Genomic DNA, 18,689 nt, shown 5'->3' with positions numbered 1-18,689 from the left:
ATATGTACTGGAGAAAGATGTTTTATGTGCAGTTCTTTACCATGTCAGTTGTTCACTTAATGTTTGTTGTAGGCGACCAGATGACTGGATTCTTTCTGCTGGTGGCAGTGGAACAATTTATGGATGGGGGCATAATCATAGGGGACAGCTTGGGGGCATTGAAGGTGCAAAAGTTAAAGTTCCCACTCCATGTGAAGCCCTTGCAACTCTCAGACCTGTACAGTTAATTGGAGGAGAACAGACTCTCTTTGCAGTGACAGCTGATGGAAAGGTAAGGGTACATTTTCTGTGTCATGACATTAAAACTAAGAGACAGCTATGGCTAGAGTGCATTGTTGGGTCCACAGTATGTGTAAGGATTCTATATTGAAACATCATCTCAAGGTTAATAGTACTTATGTTGTGCTGGAAGTGGTTATTATTCTAATTTCTGTGTGTGTTTTATAAATGTGTTTTATAACTTTATAGTTTTTGAAATACAGGCTACATAAAAAAGTATACTCTTTGAAAATCAGTAATACCTTAGAGTATTCATTTTTTGTTTGCTATTGCAATGTTCTTTTAAAAAAATTAATTGCTTTTAGTATGATGAAATGGTTGATATTTATTTATTGGCTTTATGTCTGGTGACTTTATTCTACTCTTTTCTTTCCATTGTGTATTTCTTGTATCTTCTTTAAAGTCATCTATAAATGGATTTTGTTCCTTCTCAGTTCACTTCTCTTTTATTTTTTTCCTTTGGTGTGGAGGAAAGGAAGCTCATTGCTCTGGATAAGAGTTATGGTATAATATTGAGCAGGGTTGGTGGTCATGGGCTTGTTCTTAATCCAGGCAGCAAAGCAAACTCTGAATATTCCACCCACTTACTATGAGGTTTTGGTAGATGCTATTTATGAGATTGAGAACATTTCTTTTGTCTTCTGCATTTAAAAAACTGTTTATATTTGTTTTCTCTTTTAGTGGATTAATATAGTGAATTGAATTAATTGGTTTTCTTTCTTTCTTTCTTTCTTTTTTTTTAAAAGATTTTATTTATTTATTTATTTGACAGAGAGAGAGAGACACACACACAGTGAGAGAGGGAACCAAGCAGGGTGAGGGGGAGAGGGAGAAGCAGGCTTACTGCTGAGAAGGGAGCCTGATGCGGGGCTCAATCCTAGCATCCTGGGATCATGACCTGAGCTGAAAGTAGATGGTTAACAATTGAGCCACCCAGGCGCCACATTAATTGGTTTTCTTATATTAAACCCTCTTCCATTCTCTGGGGAAACCCAGCTTGGTCAAGATAGGTTTAACTTTTTTCGGATTTGTGAATATTTTGGAATTTTGGGGAGCTCCAAAATCATGAATTCAGTCATTACAATGTTCCTGTCTTAAACACTTCTTGTCTGGTTCTGATACTCTATTATGTGTTTAACTTACACAACAATTAATTTAAATACACATTTATTATCTTGTAATTTCTCTGAGTCAGGACTCTGGAGGTGGTTTAGCTCGGTCCTCCCTCCCAGGATCTCTCAGCAGGCTGCAGTTGCCTCAAGGCTGTACTGAGGATTTGGCATGAGCTGTTGGTCGAGGCTGCCCTCAGTTCTTTGCCACCTCACACTTGGCCACTGGCTTCATTAGAGCAAGGAAGGGGGATGAGGCAAGAGAGCATGATAACAAGACCAAGTCACAGTCTGTGTGACCTAATCCAAAAATGACAGTCCATCCCTGTTGCCATAGTCTGTCCATTAAAATTGAGTTGCTAGGTGTAGCCAATGTTCAGGGAGAAGAGATTACACAGGGTGGAAATTAGGGACCCTTGGGAACCACATCAGAAGCTGCCTGCCAAGAGTGTCAAGATTGTGCTGGTCTCATTAAAAAGGGTTGAAGTATATCCTCCTTCTCTTCTCTGGAAAATTCTTTGTCCTTTAGTTGTTTCCTGGTTATTTTAACTTGTATATTTAAAATCTGAAGTGAGGGTGCCTGGGTGGCTCAGTGGGTTAAGCCGCTGCCTTCGGCTCGGGTCATGATCTCAGGGTCTTGGGATCGAGTCCCGCATCGGGCTCTCTGCTCAGCAGGGAGCCTGCTTCCTCCTCTCTCTCTCTCTGCCTGCCTCTCTGCCTACTTGTGATCTCTCTGTCAAATAAATAAATAAATAATTAAAAAAAAATAAAATAAAATCTGAAGTGAATTAGTATTTCTATCCTCCTTCCAAATAATACAAATACTGATCTTTTGTTATCCTGTGTTTTGGTGCAAACCCTTTAGGGAATGATAGGTATTATTATTTTAGTTGTTTTTATAGATAGACCCAAGTATTTTTTTCCCCAGATTTAGCCAATGTTGTACAAATCTTTGTCTCATTGTTTCTTATGTCTCAGACCTTACATCTTTTAATCATTTTTCTTCTACTTTAAGCATGTATTTTCAATTTTCAGTGAGATTCTCTTGTTGGTTAATCCTCAGATTGTTTTTCTTTACTTGAATGTATATTTTGTTCTTCTTCCTAAAGTAAGGATTACAATTTTCTGGAAAGGTCATGGTAGTATTTTTGGCTACATGGGTCATATCGTCTCTGTTGAAACTATGAAAGCAGGCTGTGAACAGTATGTAAATGAATGTATGTGGCTCTGTTCCTATAAAACTTTATTTATGAAAGTAGATGGTAGGGCCTGATTTGGCTCATGGGCCATAATTTGCCAACCCCTGTTCTAGAGTATAAAATTTTCAGTTGACTTACTTTCAGTCAGCCTGTTAAAAGCTTAATTTTTCTGGTTTTTGGCCTTCATTGTTGCTAATGAGATGTCAACAGTCAGACTGATTTTTACCCAAATGAAGGTAATGTTGCTCCTTTTAATATCTTTCTTCAGTGATCTATAATTTTGCTATGATATATTTTTATTTTTTTGCATCTTTTTTGTTTTACTTCGTTTTTGCCAGGTGATAAGGAATGGAAGAGGGAGGGTTTCTGACTCTTGAAAAGTGATTTTTCAGTAACTCTGGTAAATTCCTAGACTTTCTTACCTCCCAGTGTTGCTTCTCTTATATTCACTGTGTGATCTCTACCTGAAACTATGAGTTCTGTCTCTAACACCTTGTTTCATGTTTCTTCTTTTCTTTGTTTCTGCGCTTTATGCTAGCGAATATCTTCAGACTCATCTTCTAGTTCTGTAATCTCTTCACCACCTGTTTATATGATCTGCTGTTAAATATATATGGGTTTTTTTAAAATTTCAGTTATTGTCTTTTTAAGTCCTGGAAGTCCTGCTTTGGGTAATTTTGTACTTTCTTATTCCTTGGGGATACCTTCCAGCTTTCATTTCTTTAAATGTAGTATTAGACTGTTGTTTTTGCTGACTCCCACATGGTGTCTTCTTTCAACTATGAGCTGACCATTTTCCTTAGAATATTTTATTTAGAAATTCTTTAAGGCTCAGTTTAAAATTACTCATCAAAAGAGAATTTATAACCCCTAATGTACTACCAGTCTAAGACATAATAAATTAAATTCTTTATCTAAGGAATTTAGACCAAATGTAACATAAATTCGGGCTGAAAACCAACCTAATGACCAGCTTATGTCATTATGAATTCTTAGGAGAGATTTTCCCCTGTCTAATTCAGTGCTAAGATTGAGAAAAGCAACTTGCTTTGTTGTTCTCTTAGTTCTTGTTTGCTGTTGGCCCACTGGAGCCTCACCTTTCTACAGTCTCCTTTTAGGCTTTGGCACTTTTCCCCTGACATCCAGTGTGCTGAAGATTCTCAAAACCTTCAAGGGGACATTGGCTGGGCTCATCTATCAACCAGAGTTCTTGATTTCATTCCCCGTTTTAGTTCTTGAGGTTTCCTTACTCTTGTGTCAGTGCAGCAATGCATTTGAAACAGTATGAAACATTAAAGTTTTTATAGGAGGGATGTTTGATATGCATTTGAAAAAGGCAGTCTGATTTTAAAAAATTAATGATAAACCTGTGTCCTCAAATAATTACCCACTGAGGGTGAAAGAAAAATAGTGTATTCTACTGTATGATTTAATGCTGTTTTGCTGAAATATTAAATATATTTAAGATTTTCTGTGAGTGTTATTATTAGGGATTTGTTCCAGGGTTAGGATCTTCTTTTCAGAATACATTCTTGTGAATTTGGGATTTCTAATAGTCATAACTATTTCTTTCATTTTTAGAGTTTTGATAAAACACAAAAAATGTTAAATATTCTGTGGTTTTTAATTTCACTTCTCTGTGATAAAAATGTCTGTGACACTGATTGAGCTTGTTAATTACTAAAATATAGGGATAAATTTGGATTAAAAACCTGATAATTATATTTTTCTTTTCTTAGCTTTATGCCACTGGATATGGTGCAGGTGGCAGACTAGGAATTGGAGGGACAGAGTCGGTATCTACCCCAACGTTACTTGAATCTATTCAGCATGTGTTTATTAAAAAAGTAGCTGTGAACTCAGGAGGAAAACACTGTCTTGCCCTCTCTTCAGAAGGAGAAGTTTACTCTTGGGGTGAGGCAGAAGATGGGAAGTTGGGGCATGGCAACAGAAGGTATTATGTGAAAACATCATTTTTGATGTTATGCTTTTCTTTTCTTATTTTAATTTTTGTGTAATATATTGGCACTTTGTTTTTCAGAACAGCATTTATAGTATCTACTCAAGTTAAATGTTAATGAGTCATTTGGCAGAAATAAGTTCTTGTTCCAATGTGTGGGGTTGCCTACGTGACCTTCCTAGTTGAGGAGAAAATCAATTCTGAATTTCTGATTTTTAAGTACTGCGTATGTTGAGTTTCTCTTTGTCCTTCTCCCCTTCCTCTGATCCTGAGTAATTCACTGAATCACAGTTGGCACTTTGGTACCATATGTGATACTAAAGCTATAAATACAGAGGAAATGGAATGGGACACACAAATGACAGTATTTTTTAAACAAAGCAAGCAAACAAACCCTCTAGGTTTTAGAAATTAATGGGAACTAACAGCCCAGTTGGGAGTAACAAGGACCTTCATATACAAATAACTTAAAGCACCAGACACTGCAGCTCTAAAGATACTGGATAAGAGGAAGTAAAATTATGTACGGTGATCTGCAGAGGTGAATGCTGACAGTCATGTGTATGAGGAGAATAACTGAGAGGCCAGGGGAAAAACGACCTAAAAGGATTAGACAGAATGGTCCACAGAGCTTATAAAGGGCAGATGATAGACCTTGTTCTCAAAACCTCATAATTCCCAGGGCATTGGTTAGAGGATTAAGAATGTGCACAAAAGTGGGGGGGAAAATTAAACATAGACTGTGTTGCTCTGATCCTGCCAATAAAGCTTAAAAGCAAGACATGAAAAGATTATACTATTTATAAGGAACCATGCTCAAGAGTATCTTTATGAATACAAACATATCAAGCATTCAGCAAGATAAACTTTACAGTGTTCTACATCCAATCAGAAATTATCAGGCATGTGTGTCTTCAAGAAATAATGTTGGGAAAATTGGGTGTTCAGATGCAAAAGAATGAAATTTGGTCCCTCATGTACATCACTTACAAAAATTAACTCAAAGTGGAATAAAAACTTAAATGTAAGTGTAAGACCTGAAGCTGTAAAACTTCTAGAAGAAAACAGGGAAAAGCTCCTTGACATTGGTGTTTGCAGTGACTTTTTGAATATGACACTCATAGTGCAAGCACCAAAACAAAAAATAAACAAGTAGGACTGCGTCAAACAGCAAAAGAAACAATTGACAAAATGAAAAGCAGCCTGTAGAATAAGAAGAAATATTTGCAAACCATATAACCAGTCAGGGATTAATGTAGAAAATGTGTAAGGAATTCATATAACTCAATAGAAAAAAAACCAAACCACATGATTAACAAATGGGAAAAGACCCCCATAGACATTTTTCCCCGAAGAATACATACAGATGTACTCATAGGTACATGAAAAGTTTCTCAACATCACTAATCATCAGGGAAATGCAAATCAAAACCACAATCAGATATTACCTCACACTTGTTAGAATGGCTATTATCAAGAAGGCAAGAAATAGGAAGTGTTGGTGAGGATGTGGAGAAAGGTAAACTTTGTACAATGTTGGTGGGATATAAATTGGTGCAGCAACTATAGAAAAACATAGAACAAAGTAAAAAAATAAAACTACCATATGATCCAGCAATCCCTCTTTTGGATATATATCTGAAGGAAACAAAATCATTGTCTTGAAAGGATCTGCACTCTCATGTTCAGTGTGGCATTGTTTATAATAGCCAAGACATGGAACAACCTAAGTGTTCATCAGCAGATGAATGAATAAAGAAAATGTGGGGTGGTGTGTGGAGTGTGTATGTGTGTGTGTATGTGTATTATTCAGCCATAGAAAAGGAAATCTTGGTATTTGTGATAACTTGGATGAACCTTGAAGACATTATCTTTAGTGAAATGAGTCAGAGAAAGAGAAAACACTAAGATCTCACTTATATGTGAAATCTAAAAAAGCTAAACTCATTGAAATAGAGTAGGTTGGGAGTTACCCAAGGCTCGAGGTTGGAGATTGAGGAAATGTTGACAGAGTGTACTAACTTCCAGTAATAAGGTGAATAAGTTATGGGGATTTAACGTACAGTATAGTGACTACAGATAACAATACATTTTATTGTATCCTTGAAAGTTGCTAAGAGAGAGTAGATCTTTTTTTTTTTTTTTTTTAAGATTTTATTTTTATTTATTTGACAGAGACAGATACAGCGAAAGAGGGAACACAAGCAGGGGAAGCAGGAGAGGGAGAAGCAGACCTCCCGCTAAGCAGGGAGCCTGATGCAGGACTCCATCCCAGGACCCTGGGATCGTGACCTGAGCCGAAGGCAGATGCTTAATGACTGAGCCACCCAGGCGTCCTGAGGGTAGATCTTAAATGTTCTCACCGCACAAAAATATTATTATGTGAGGTGATGGGTTTGTTAACTAAACTTACTGTAATAATCATTTTGTAATGTATACATGTATCAAATCATCACATTATACACCTTGAATTTATTTATTTTTATATGTCAGTTATATCTAAAAGCTATATAAAAATTATCAGGGATATAAAAAGTCAGGAAAATAGAGCCCATATAAGGAGAAAAATCAGTCGATTAAAACTGACCCAGAAATGACATAAGTGATACTACTGGATAAGAATGTTAAAACAGTATTTTAACCACAATCCTATGTTATTAAGAAACTTCTTGGAAAATTTGAACATTTTAGAGACTGAAAGATATTTAACCAAATGCTTTAACCAAAGTCTTAATGATATGAAATATGTCTGAAATGAAAAGTACAGTACATGTTTAATACAGGTTAATGTATAATCTGTTTAATACAGGTTAATATATATGTATATACAATGTTTAGTGTAGATTAAACATTGCAGACAAATAGATCGATGAACTTGATGACCTAACAATAGAAACTGAAACACAGAAATGAAATACACATACATAAAATGAACATAGCATCAGTGAATTGTGGATATACAGTCTTAAGTGGCCTATTCTATGAATAGTTTGGAGCCACCAGTGGAGGATGGGGGGGTATTTTGAAAAATAATAGCGAAAAATATGCAAATTTGATGAAAACTATAAACTCAAAGATTCAAGAAGGTCAAAGAACTTAACGCAAAAGGAACATGAAGGAAACTTACCAAGGCACATGGTCAAGGCTCAAGACTGCTGATAAAGAGAAAAAAATGATAAAAGTAGCTAGAGGGAAAAATACATGTTACATATATAGAAAAAGGACAAAGGACAGCAAATTTCTTACAGAAAACAATGCAAGCTAGAAGACGGTGGAGGTACTGAAAGTAAAAATAACTGTCAACTTAGAATTTGTTTACTCTAGGAAAATATTTTTTCAAGAATAAAATTGAAGTAGACTCATTCAGACATAACAAAAGCTGAGATAATTCAACACCTGCAGACCTGCACAACAAAAATGTTAAAGGAGTTACTTCAAACAGAAGGAAAGTTATATCAGATGGAATTAGGGTTCTATACAAATGAATGAGGAAATTGCTGCATGGGTTAATTAATATCATGACTTTTTCCTTAATATATAAATATTTTCAAAAGGTAATTGAGTATTTCAAGGGTATAATAAAAATGAATTGAGACACAGAAGTAAAATATATAGCAATAATAAGAGGAAGACCACATCAACACAGAGGCTTTGGGAGTAGGAAATAGAAGTATTCCACTGTGATGCTCTTATATTATACATGATGTAGTATGTGACCAGATTAAACTGTAATAGAGAGGTATTCTGCATACCCTAAAACAAACATTAATATAATGCAACAAAAAGCTTTACTTGATAAACCAACAAAGAAGCTAAAGTGAAATTGTAAAACATACTATAAGAAGAAAAAAAATTGAGTAAACAAAGGATACAAGTAGGAAAAAGATAGCAAGATGTGATATAAGCAAAAATATATCAACAGTAACATCAAATGTAAATGGTTTAGGCACTTCATTTAAAAGTCAGAGGTTGTCAGAAGGGATATAAAAGCAAGATTAAATCTATTTTAAAACTAATTTTAAATATTAGACACATAAATAGATTACAAGTAAAAAAATGGAAAAATATATACCATGTTAACACTAATCAAAAGAAAGCTGGTATGCTTGTATTAATATCATACATAGATTTCACAGCAAAGAATATTGAGAGGGATAAAAAGGGTCAATTAGTAATGATGAAGTGGTCAGTCATCGAGGGGACATAATATCTTAAATGTTGACACAATTAATGGTAGACCTTCTGAATACATGAAATTAAACAAAATGACAGAGTTGCAGGTAAAAATAGACAAATCCACAGTTACAGTTGGAGATTTTAATACCCTTCTCTCAATAAGCAATAAAACATGTAAATAGAAAATCTGTCAGAAGACAACTCTTGTCAACTAACTTGATCAAATACTCATTTACAGAACATTCAATTTAGCAAAAGCACTTTCTTTTCAACTACCAACATATGTATATGTAACAACTACCAACACAGACTATAATTTGGGCCAAAAAAACAAACCATACACATCAAGAGTACTCAAGTAATATAAATTATATTCTGTGACCCTAATGGAATTAATTAGAAACCAATAACAATAAAATCTCTGGGAAATCTTCCAAATATTTGGAAAGTAAATAAAACCTTTTGAAATAACTGGCCAAAGAGGGAATCAGAAGTAAATTAGAAATGATTTTGACCATGGGGCTCCTGGGTGCTGAGTGAGTTAAGCATCTGCCTTCAGCTTAGATTATGATCCCAGGGTTCTGAGATCAAGCCCTACATTGGGCTCCCTCCCCTTGCTCAGATGCTCTCTCTCTGTCAAATAAATAAACAGAATCTTTAAAAAAAAAAAAAAAAAAAAAGAAAGAAAAGAAAGAAAGGAAAAAGATTTTTCACCTGAGTGAAAATGTAAACAGTATAAAAATGTATGTGATCCAGCAAAGGCAGTACTTAGGAGATTTATAGCATAAAATACCTTTTTAAAAAAATTTATAAAAGAAACATTTTTTTTAATGACTTCAGTTTGTACGTTGAGACCTAGAATAAGGACAAATGCAACCCAGAATAAGCAGAATAAAGGAAATAAGGAAGATCAGAGTGAGAATCCCTGAAACAGAAAATAGAGCAATAGAGAAAAATCAAAGAAAACAAAAGTTAGTTTTTTGAGAAAGTCAGTATAAAACCTGCCTCTAGACTGATCAAGAAAAAAGATTATACAAATTGTAGCAATATCAGGAATGAGGGCATTTAATCACTGCAGAATGAATAGCTATTGAAAAATATAATGAACATCTTTATGACAACAAATGCAGCTTTTTAGATGAGATGGACAAATTTCTCAAAGGACACACACTCTTTAATGCTCACTCAAGAAGCAATAGGTGACTCAGATAGCTTTGTGTCTATTTAAGTAAATGAGTTTCCCATAAACAGGTGATGTGGTTAAGTAACAGATAATACCAATTCTTAACAAACCATTTTAGAAAATTGAGGAGGGCATTCTCCCCAACTCTCCTTTGTGGATAGCTTTAGTCTTACATCAAAACTAGACTTAGACATTAATAGAGAAATACAGACCAATGTCCTTCATGAAAGTAGATATAAAAATTCTTAAGATTTTAGAAAATCAAATCTGACAATATATAAAAGGGTAATACACCACCATGATCAAGTGAGTTTTATGTCAGAAATTGCATAATTGTCTTTTAACATTGGAAAATGAAGCCAGTAGTAAAGAAAAACCACATATGGTCATCTTAGTAGATGAAGGAAGGAAAAACATTTGGCAAACTTCATCAGTTCCTGACAAACAGTTTTCACTAATCTAGGAATAAAAAAGAGAACTTCTGTGACTTGATGAAGAGCATCTCTGTTACACATAGAGCTAATTCAGTACTTAAGAGTGACAGACTGAACCTCCTCCAATTTCAGGAAAAAGACAAGGACATCTACTATCAAGATTCAGTATTGTACTTCAAGATTAGCACGTGCAGTATAGCAGTATAAAAAAGGCATTCAGATTGGAAAGAGAATTAAAGCTATTTACATGTAGTATAATTGTTGATACAGAAAATCCATGCTATCAACAAAAAAGCTACTAGAATTAATAAGTGAGATTAGCAGGGTTGCAGGATAGATCACTAAGTAAAAGGCAGTTGTGTGTCTATACATACACAATGTAATCAGAAATCAAAGTTTTAAAAATACCATTTATATTATCCTCCTCCCAGAATTGAAATAGTAAGGGACAAACTTGACTGGGTGGGGGGAGGAGGTTTAAAAAAAAAAACAACCGTGGAGAATTTATAGGCAGAAAACTATAAAACACTGGTGGGGGAAATTTTAAAAGACCTAAAATTATGGAGGAGAGTATACTCTGTGTTCATGGATTAGAAGACAATATTATTTTGTCAGTTTTCCTCCAATTAACCTACACGTTTTACCCCTTCCCAATTAAAATGTGTGTAAAAATTGACAAACTGATTGCAAAATTCATATGGAAATTCAGAGTGCCTAGAATAATCAAAACAATTTTAAAAATAAGGAGCAAAGTTGGAGGACTGACATTATTTCAAACCTCATTTTAAAGCTACGGTAATCGAGACAGTATAGTATTGTAAAAAGAGAAAGGTACCAGTGGAACACAAGAGTCTAAAAATGTATCATAAATACTGAATGATGACTGGAAAAATGAAGCTTGATTTCTCTCTTATAACTTCCAATGCACAGTTTACAAAAGTGCAGACATTTTATTGGAGAACAGAACTTTTTCAACAAATGGTCTTGAACAATTGGATTACCATATAGCAGCAATGAACTTCTTGTACCACATCCAGATTTAACTCAAAAGGATTGGTAATCATAAATGTAAAACCTAAATCCAAAAACTTCTAGAAGAAAACATGAGAGAAAACCTTTGTGACTTAGGTCAGATAAGGATTTTTAGATAAAACTCCAAAAACATAATCCAGTAAAGAAAAATAGGATAAATTGAATTTCATAAAAATGTAAACTTTAGGCTTTCGAAAGATAGATTGAAAAGACATGCTGCATACAGACTGAGAAAACATTATTTGTAATGATACATCTGGCTAAGGTCTTTCAAAACTCAATAATAAGAAAATAAACAAGTTTGCTATCAGTGTTTGCCCCATTGTAGGCTAGTTAACATTCAAATGATGAAACTCCTTAAATGTTGATTTATAGCAAGGGTGGGCAACTTGTTTTGGTAGAGTAAGTAGTAATAAATATTTTAGGCCAGCCACATGCAGTCTTTGTTGTTTATGCTTCAGTTTTTGTTTTTGTTTTTTTAACAGCCCTTTAAAAATATAAAATTCATTCTTGTTAATTGGCCTTTCAAAAACAGGCCATGGGCCAGATTGGCCTGCATTGGGCACTAGTCTCCTGGCTTCTGATTTCGATTGAAAGTCTCTGCTCTCTGGCATTAGGGTAGCTGGTATAAAAGGAGACATTTAGAAAATAATGAAGTTTTGACTTCAGGTCTGAATGATTGTTCTTAATTAACTGATTTGAGAGGTGTACATTAAATAAGTGAACAGTAAACCAAAAGTCTAGTATTTAATACTTTTAAAATATTTAAGAATAAAACTATTACAGTTATCCTTGTTGACCTTATTTGCAGTCCCTGTGACCGCCCTCGAGTCATTGAGTCTCTGAGAGGAATTGAAGTGGTTGATGTTGCTGCTGGTGGAGCCCACAGTGCCTGCGTCACAGCAGCAGGGGACCTCTACACATGGGGCAAAGGCCGGTATGGCCGCCTGGGACACAGCGACAGCGAGGACCAGTTAAAACCAAAGCTGGTGAGAAGGCACCTTGAAAAGGTGCTCAGAGGTCTAGGGCGGCTCTTCATACCCTCACTGTTGAAGGTGGTGGGGGAGGTAGCTATGCCATTGTGATTTTTAAAAGTCAAAAGTATTTCCTCTTCTAGTTTCTTTTATTTTATTTTATTTTTTTTTTAAATTTTATTTATTTATTTGACAGAGAGAGAGATCACAAATAGGCAGAGAGACAGACAGAGAGAGAGATGAGGAGAAGCAGGCTCCCTGCTGAGCAGAGAGCCCTATGCGGGACTCGATCCCAGGCCCCTGGGATCATGACCTGAGCCGAAGGTAGAGGCTTAACCCACTGAACCACCCAGGCGCCCCTAGTTTCTTTTAGATTGATGGCCTTACACTCATTATTTACAAGCAGGTTTGTTTGTTTGTTTGTTTTCCATTAAAAAAATTTTTTTTTTTTATAAACATAATATATTTTTATCCCTAGGGGTACAGGTCTGTGAATCGCCCGGTTTATACACTTCACAGCACTCACCAAAGCACATACAAACAGGTTTTGTATTCAGTGAGTCATTTAAACAGGGTAATATTTGAAATACTACCTTTTATTTATACTTTATTATATATATATATAATAATAAATATATAATAGTATTTATTAATATAAATTAGTATTACTTGGCATCTAGCTGAATGCTTTGGCTTCTTTAAGGCCCACTGTATTTTGGGTGAAGCAGTAAGTAAGACTTCTTGGTGTGGTAGGACTGGCTGATTGGGGACACTGATTCCTGCCTCCTATAGTTTAGATTTATTTGGTTCATTCAGATGAAGGTGTTTCTGTCTCATCTTACAAGATTATTAAAATTGTACTTTCTTTGCAAAAAAGGCTTCCCTCCCCGCCCTCCACACAGACAGAAAGAGCATCACAGTACTTTAAAGCCTTTCCTGGGATGCCTGAGTGTCTAAGTGGATTAAGTGACTGCCTCTTGATTTTTGTTCAGGTCATGATCTCAGGGTTGTAAAATTGAGCCCTGCATCAGACTTTGCACTCAGTGGGAAGTCTGCTTAGATTCTCTGTCTCTCCCTCCCCCTTGCCTACTCTCGAGTGGGCATCTGCTCTCTCCATCTGTCTCTTTCATTCAAATAAGTAAATCTTTTTGTGGGGGGGAGGTTTTACATACTTACTTGACAGAGAACACAAGCAGAGGCAGAGGGAGAAGCAGGCTCCCTGTGGAACAGAGAGCCTGATGTGGGGCTCAATCCCAGGACCCTGACCTGAGCCAAAGGCAGATGCTTAACCGACGGAGCCACCCAGGCAATCATAAATAAATTTTTTAAAAATTAAGAAAAGTAAAATCTTTCCTTAGGTAAACTTCCTTTCTACTACAGTCGGATAACTTTGATTCCTTTTCTCTGAAGGTGGAGGCGCTACAGGGCCACCGCGTGGTTGACGTTGCCTGTGGCAGTGGAGATGCCCAGACCCTCTGCCTCACTGATGATGATACTGTCTGGTCCTGGGGGGACGGGGACTATGGCAAACTTGGCCGAGGAGGCAGTGATGGCTGTAAAGTACCCATGAAGGTATTTGTGTCTGCGCAGTGAGAGAAAGGCACCATTCCCAAAGATCTTGGGATGGTATCAGGTCTTTCTGGAGCTCTTAGAGCCCCCTGGGCCCTCTCAGGAGCACCAAGTCTCACTGCCCCATCCCCCATTATGTGTCTCTCAGCACATCTTACCTTCTTTGCAGAAAATATAATGGATAATTGGGTAAAAAGTGAGTGAAAGGCCCAAAGGTATTGAGATACCTTAAGTGCTATCTGAAATTTATGTAATTTTGTGAGACCTGTGTTTTTATGTAGTATGTAGACCTGTTTGAGGAAAAGAATAACAAATTCTTCATAGTCTTTTCAATTTACAGAGTTCTATAGCTATGAATATAATAGTGCTTGCTGAAAGGGTTGCATCTGGTTTAGCCAGAGGACATCCTGTGTTAAATGGACATCCTGTGATGGCCTAAGAGAAGAGGCTACAGGCCTGGATTGGGGGTCAGATTGCTTTTCTCCATGTGACCTGCATGATTCTGAGCAATTTCTTAACTTTGTAAGACTGTCTTGCCCTTGTGAATGGGCAGTTGGCAGAGATGAAGTTCATTGATGTGTTTAGATCATGTGCTGACTGCTATGCTGCCTGCAGTGTGTGTGAACACGACCGGGTCATTTAGCTGAGGTGCTTTGCTGTGGATTTGCGAGTGTGTGTGCTGTGAGAGAACAATAGAAACTGTTGCTGCTTGGTGTCCAATCTTGATAGGGATCTGGGACTGTGTGTGTGGAATAGAGACCCTCACTGTGTACTGGCAGTCCTGGGAGGCAGCATTCTACCAGAGGCCCCCTCAGATGGGATGAGAGCCAGGCTAGAGCTGCATAGCTTTTCTTCCCACAGCTGTGCTGCCCCGTACAGTAGCTGTTGGCCACACATGGCTATTTAAGTTTAAATTTAACTCAGTTAAGAGTAGGTAAGTTTACAATTCACTTCTTCTTTCACAGTGGCCACATTTCATGTGCTCAGTAACTCCATGTGTCTGGTAGCTTCCATTTGGGCATTGTGGACACAGCACATTAACATCATTGCAGAGAGTGGTTTTGGCTGATGCTGCCTACAGCCAAAGCCTGGTGGAGATGTGCTTGGAGGCACCCCTGTGCCCTGCTGGGCACTGCTGGAAAACTAGAAGCTCAGGGCTTCTTCCTCAGTCTTATCATCTCTTGTTCCTTTTCTCTTGCAGGTGTATGGTATTTTAACCATGTTACAGTTTACTTAGGGTTTCCAGATTTATGGGAAAACTGTCTGTTATGGACTTTATTATGCTTAGGAAAGCTTAGACACAGGCTTTGAACCGTCAGGGATTAGGATGTTGGACATTGGGGGGTTGGAGGTCATTAGTGATGTGATTGTGACAGAGATGAGGGTGAGGGGAGAACTAAGAGAATAGATTGTTTTAATTAAATTTAAAATCAAATATGAGAACCTTAAGTCTGAGAACAGTCACAGATAATAAGAGCATAGCTTGCTGGATGAGAAAGGGTGATGACTAGGTTAGTGAGCCGTAGTGAGACCTCTGGGTATTGGCTGTGAAGGGCCTGGAACCTAAGTGTCCAGGGATGGGGGTGAGTTCCAGTACTAGCTGACCAAGGTCATATTTAATTTAATTAACCTAGATAGATGGAGGCCAGAGCTCTGGTCCTCTTGGCCAACCCTCTTCCCCATTGCTTATTGCTCCTTGCCTGTAGGCCTATGGGGTGTGAGAGGGCTGGATGGCAGAGGAGAAGTACAAGGCTTTCTGGAGAATGGAATCACCACACTGCAAAGAGAAATGGAATTGGGAGAGTGGATTTTAGGGGAAAATGATCACAGATCTTGAACTGTGATATGTCCATTTTTAGTGGGTCTTTATTTGACCTGAGTAAGGATTTTCAGAATTCCTTATAAGATTTAGTTCAGTCTCTATGTAGTTGCAGCAGTCAGCAATAACCTTGAGTCAGTCTAATTGAACCTTTTTTCCTTCTAGATTGATTCTCTTACAGGCCTTGGAGTGGTTAAAGTAGAGTGTGGGTCCCAGTTTTCTGTCGCCCTTACCAAATCTGGTGCTGTTTATACTTGGTATGTAAGATTCTGTTTGTTTAATATCACCAAAACTAGTTTACTAATGTGAAGTTATATTAACTGACATCTCATAGATTGAGATGTAACTTCTATCGCAGGCTGTGATTTGTGTCCTGAAGTATGACGCTTAAGCCAAGAGGGTGGGCCAGGTGGTAAATGACAGGGCCTTGGCACTCATAATTCTATATTTCCTTTTGTGCAGGGGCAAAGGTGACTATCACAGGTTGGGCCATGGATCCGATGACCATGTTAGAAGACCACGGCAGGTCCAAGGGTTGCAGGGGAAGAAAGTCATTGCTATTGCCACTGGCTCCCTGCACTGTGTGTGCTGCACTGAGGATGGTAGGTGGGAGGCCCAATGTTGCAACACAGAGGCCTTTGAAATCTAAGAGGTTGCTCAGGAATAATACATTCAGCCGTAACGGGCGGGGAGCAATTATATTATATCTGAGAATTTCTCTGGTGAGCAGGACTCTGGCTCTTGTCATCTTCAGCCCCTGGTATTAACACTTGTGAATATGTTACATTTCATGGCTGTGCAGAAAAGAGCTAACAGAGCACATCTGATACTGCTGTCCTTAGGAAGGGCTGCTTGCAAGGTGGCCCTCAGCTGGCCTCTAAGAACCTGAATTTTGGGGGGACTCCTTCCCTTCCCTAATTGACAAAAGTCCTCGCTGTGCCTAAACAGCATAATGTGGTCTCTGCTGAAACCTGTTTCCTAGAACCTTCGTATGTGCCAGGCAGAAGTGTCCATGTGACAGCCCTAGTGAAATCTCTGCTCACCAAAATTTCTAATGAGCTTCCTTAGTAGACAGCACTTTACATGTGTTGTCACAGCTCATTGCTAGAGGAATTAAACTTGTCCTGTGTAACTCCATTGGCATTGGATCATTGGAAGCTTGTATCTGGTTTATCTGTACTTTACCCCATGTGCCTTTTCCCTTTGCTGATTTTTCTTCGTGTCCTTTCACTGTGATTGTAGCTGAGTATGACTGTATGCTAAGCCCAGGGAGTTTACCGAGTGAATGAGGAAACCTGAAGGTGGTCTTGAGGACCCCAGCACAATGGCAAAAGGGTCTGTACAGATGGAATTAAGGTTGATCAGCTGACATTACAATATGAAAATTATTTTGGATTATTAGATGGGCTAGTGTAATTACACAGATCCTTCACAGCAGAAAAGGAGGCAGAAGAGTCAGTCAAAGAGATGTGACAGAGAAGAGGCAGGAGAGATTTTTCAAAGTGTGAGAGGGTCTTGATCCTCATTGTTGGCTACAAAGATGGAGGAAAGGGGCCAGGGAATGTGGGTGAGCACTGGAAGCTAGGAACAGGTGACAGCTGACAGCCCATAGGAAGTAAGACCTTGGTCCTCCAAAGAACTTAATTGTCCCTACAGCCTGAATGAACAAGGAAGTGGGTTCTCTCCCTTAGAATGTCCAATAAGGACGCGGCCTGCTGATAGCTTGCTATTAGCCTAGTCAGATTCATGTTGGACTTCTCACCCACAGAACTGAAAGAACCGTTTAAGCGAGTAAGTTGTGGTAATTTGTTATGGTAATGATAGAAAACTAGTGTACCATCTTTCATTAAAACAGCCATTTCCCCATTTTTCCCTTTTAAAGCCTTTGGTGAATTATATGAACATGTACCCTTCAATCGTTTCATTAATGGAGGAGTTTCATATATGAATAAGTAATTGTTATGGTGTATTGTGGACTGACATTGTTCGTTCTTAATCAAGAACTTAGAACACATTTTTTAATTACTTCCTTTTCATTCTTTAAATTTTTGAAGCAAATCACACGCTTAGAGAACAGTTTGTAGTGCAGTACAAAGACCTTTTTTTGATCCATGTGAGAGTTGGGTACTGCCTATCACTATGAACATTTGAGTGTTTACTTCCTACAAACCAGGACACTACTGAACAATCCCAACATTTGGGAAATGTACATTTGGGAAATTCCCACTGGTTATTACTATACCTGATCTTCATGCCCATTTTTATGATACAACACAAGTTACATTTAGCTGAAACATGTTCATGTCTCTTCTACTCTGAGACAATCTTCAGTTGACCATGAGCATTATTCTTTGACACTTCTTCAGTCTTCCTGATTTTTTGAACTGTGACACCTTTGAAGATTGTAGACTTGTTATATTGTAGAACATCCCTCATGTGAGTTTGTCTGATATTTCCTCAGTAGATTCAATTTCTCATCTTTGATCTTAATTCATTCTCAGTTCATCGGGTGTTGTGCAATTTCTCTTGGTCCCATTACCAGTGTTGTTAACTTTAATCACTAGATTAAGGTGGTAGCTGCCAGGCTTTTCCACACTGAGTATCCTTTGTAACAAATAAGTATTTGGGATGGTATTTGAAACTATTTAAATATCCCTTTTCTCACTGAATATTTTATTCTCATCAAATGTTCATTTTTTCATTTACATCTATGTGAGATGCCAGGTTTCCTAATTTATTCAAGGGATATATATAATCTGTTACTGTTACAAATTTTGATGCTCAGATTGGCCCTATTGTGCTAGCTTTATTTGCTGGTGTGTGCCCATCATTCACGGAATACTTCCTTGCTTTCTGACACAATGAGACACAGTATCTTCTTCACTCCCCATGGCCCAAGCCTAGCGTTGGCCATTTCCCCAAGGAGTCGTGGTGTCTTTAGAGGAGAATGGTTTT

At 37.4% G+C, this 18,689-nt stretch overlaps 1 protein-coding gene across 9 annotated transcripts in view; it reads left to right on the top strand.

Moving 5' to 3' along the window:
- HERC2 (HECT and RLD domain containing E3 ubiquitin protein ligase 2) overlaps positions 1 to 18,689 on the top strand; it is a 239,890-nt gene that overhangs the window by 205,707 nt on the left and 15,494 nt on the right. For all 9 annotated transcript variants that reach the window (XM_059180258.1, XM_059180255.1, XM_059180256.1 and 6 more), the window contains exons 78-83: positions 73 to 271; positions 4,327 to 4,541; positions 12,184 to 12,361; positions 13,757 to 13,918; positions 15,900 to 15,991; positions 16,197 to 16,336. In XM_059180258.1, the coding sequence (XP_059036241.1) occupies positions 73 to 271; positions 4,327 to 4,541; positions 12,184 to 12,361; positions 13,757 to 13,918; positions 15,900 to 15,991; positions 16,197 to 16,336 (986 nt within the window). The remainder of the gene's footprint in view (positions 1 to 72; positions 272 to 4,326; positions 4,542 to 12,183; positions 12,362 to 13,756; positions 13,919 to 15,899; positions 15,992 to 16,196; positions 16,337 to 18,689) is intronic.

The sequence above is a fragment of the Mustela lutreola genome, chromosome 7 (assembly GCF_030435805.1).
Source record: "Mustela lutreola isolate mMusLut2 chromosome 7, mMusLut2.pri, whole genome shotgun sequence".
NCBI classification, from domain to species: domain Eukaryota; kingdom Metazoa; phylum Chordata; class Mammalia; order Carnivora; family Mustelidae; genus Mustela; species Mustela lutreola.
This window is presented reverse-complemented; position numbering and strand designations above follow the sequence as displayed.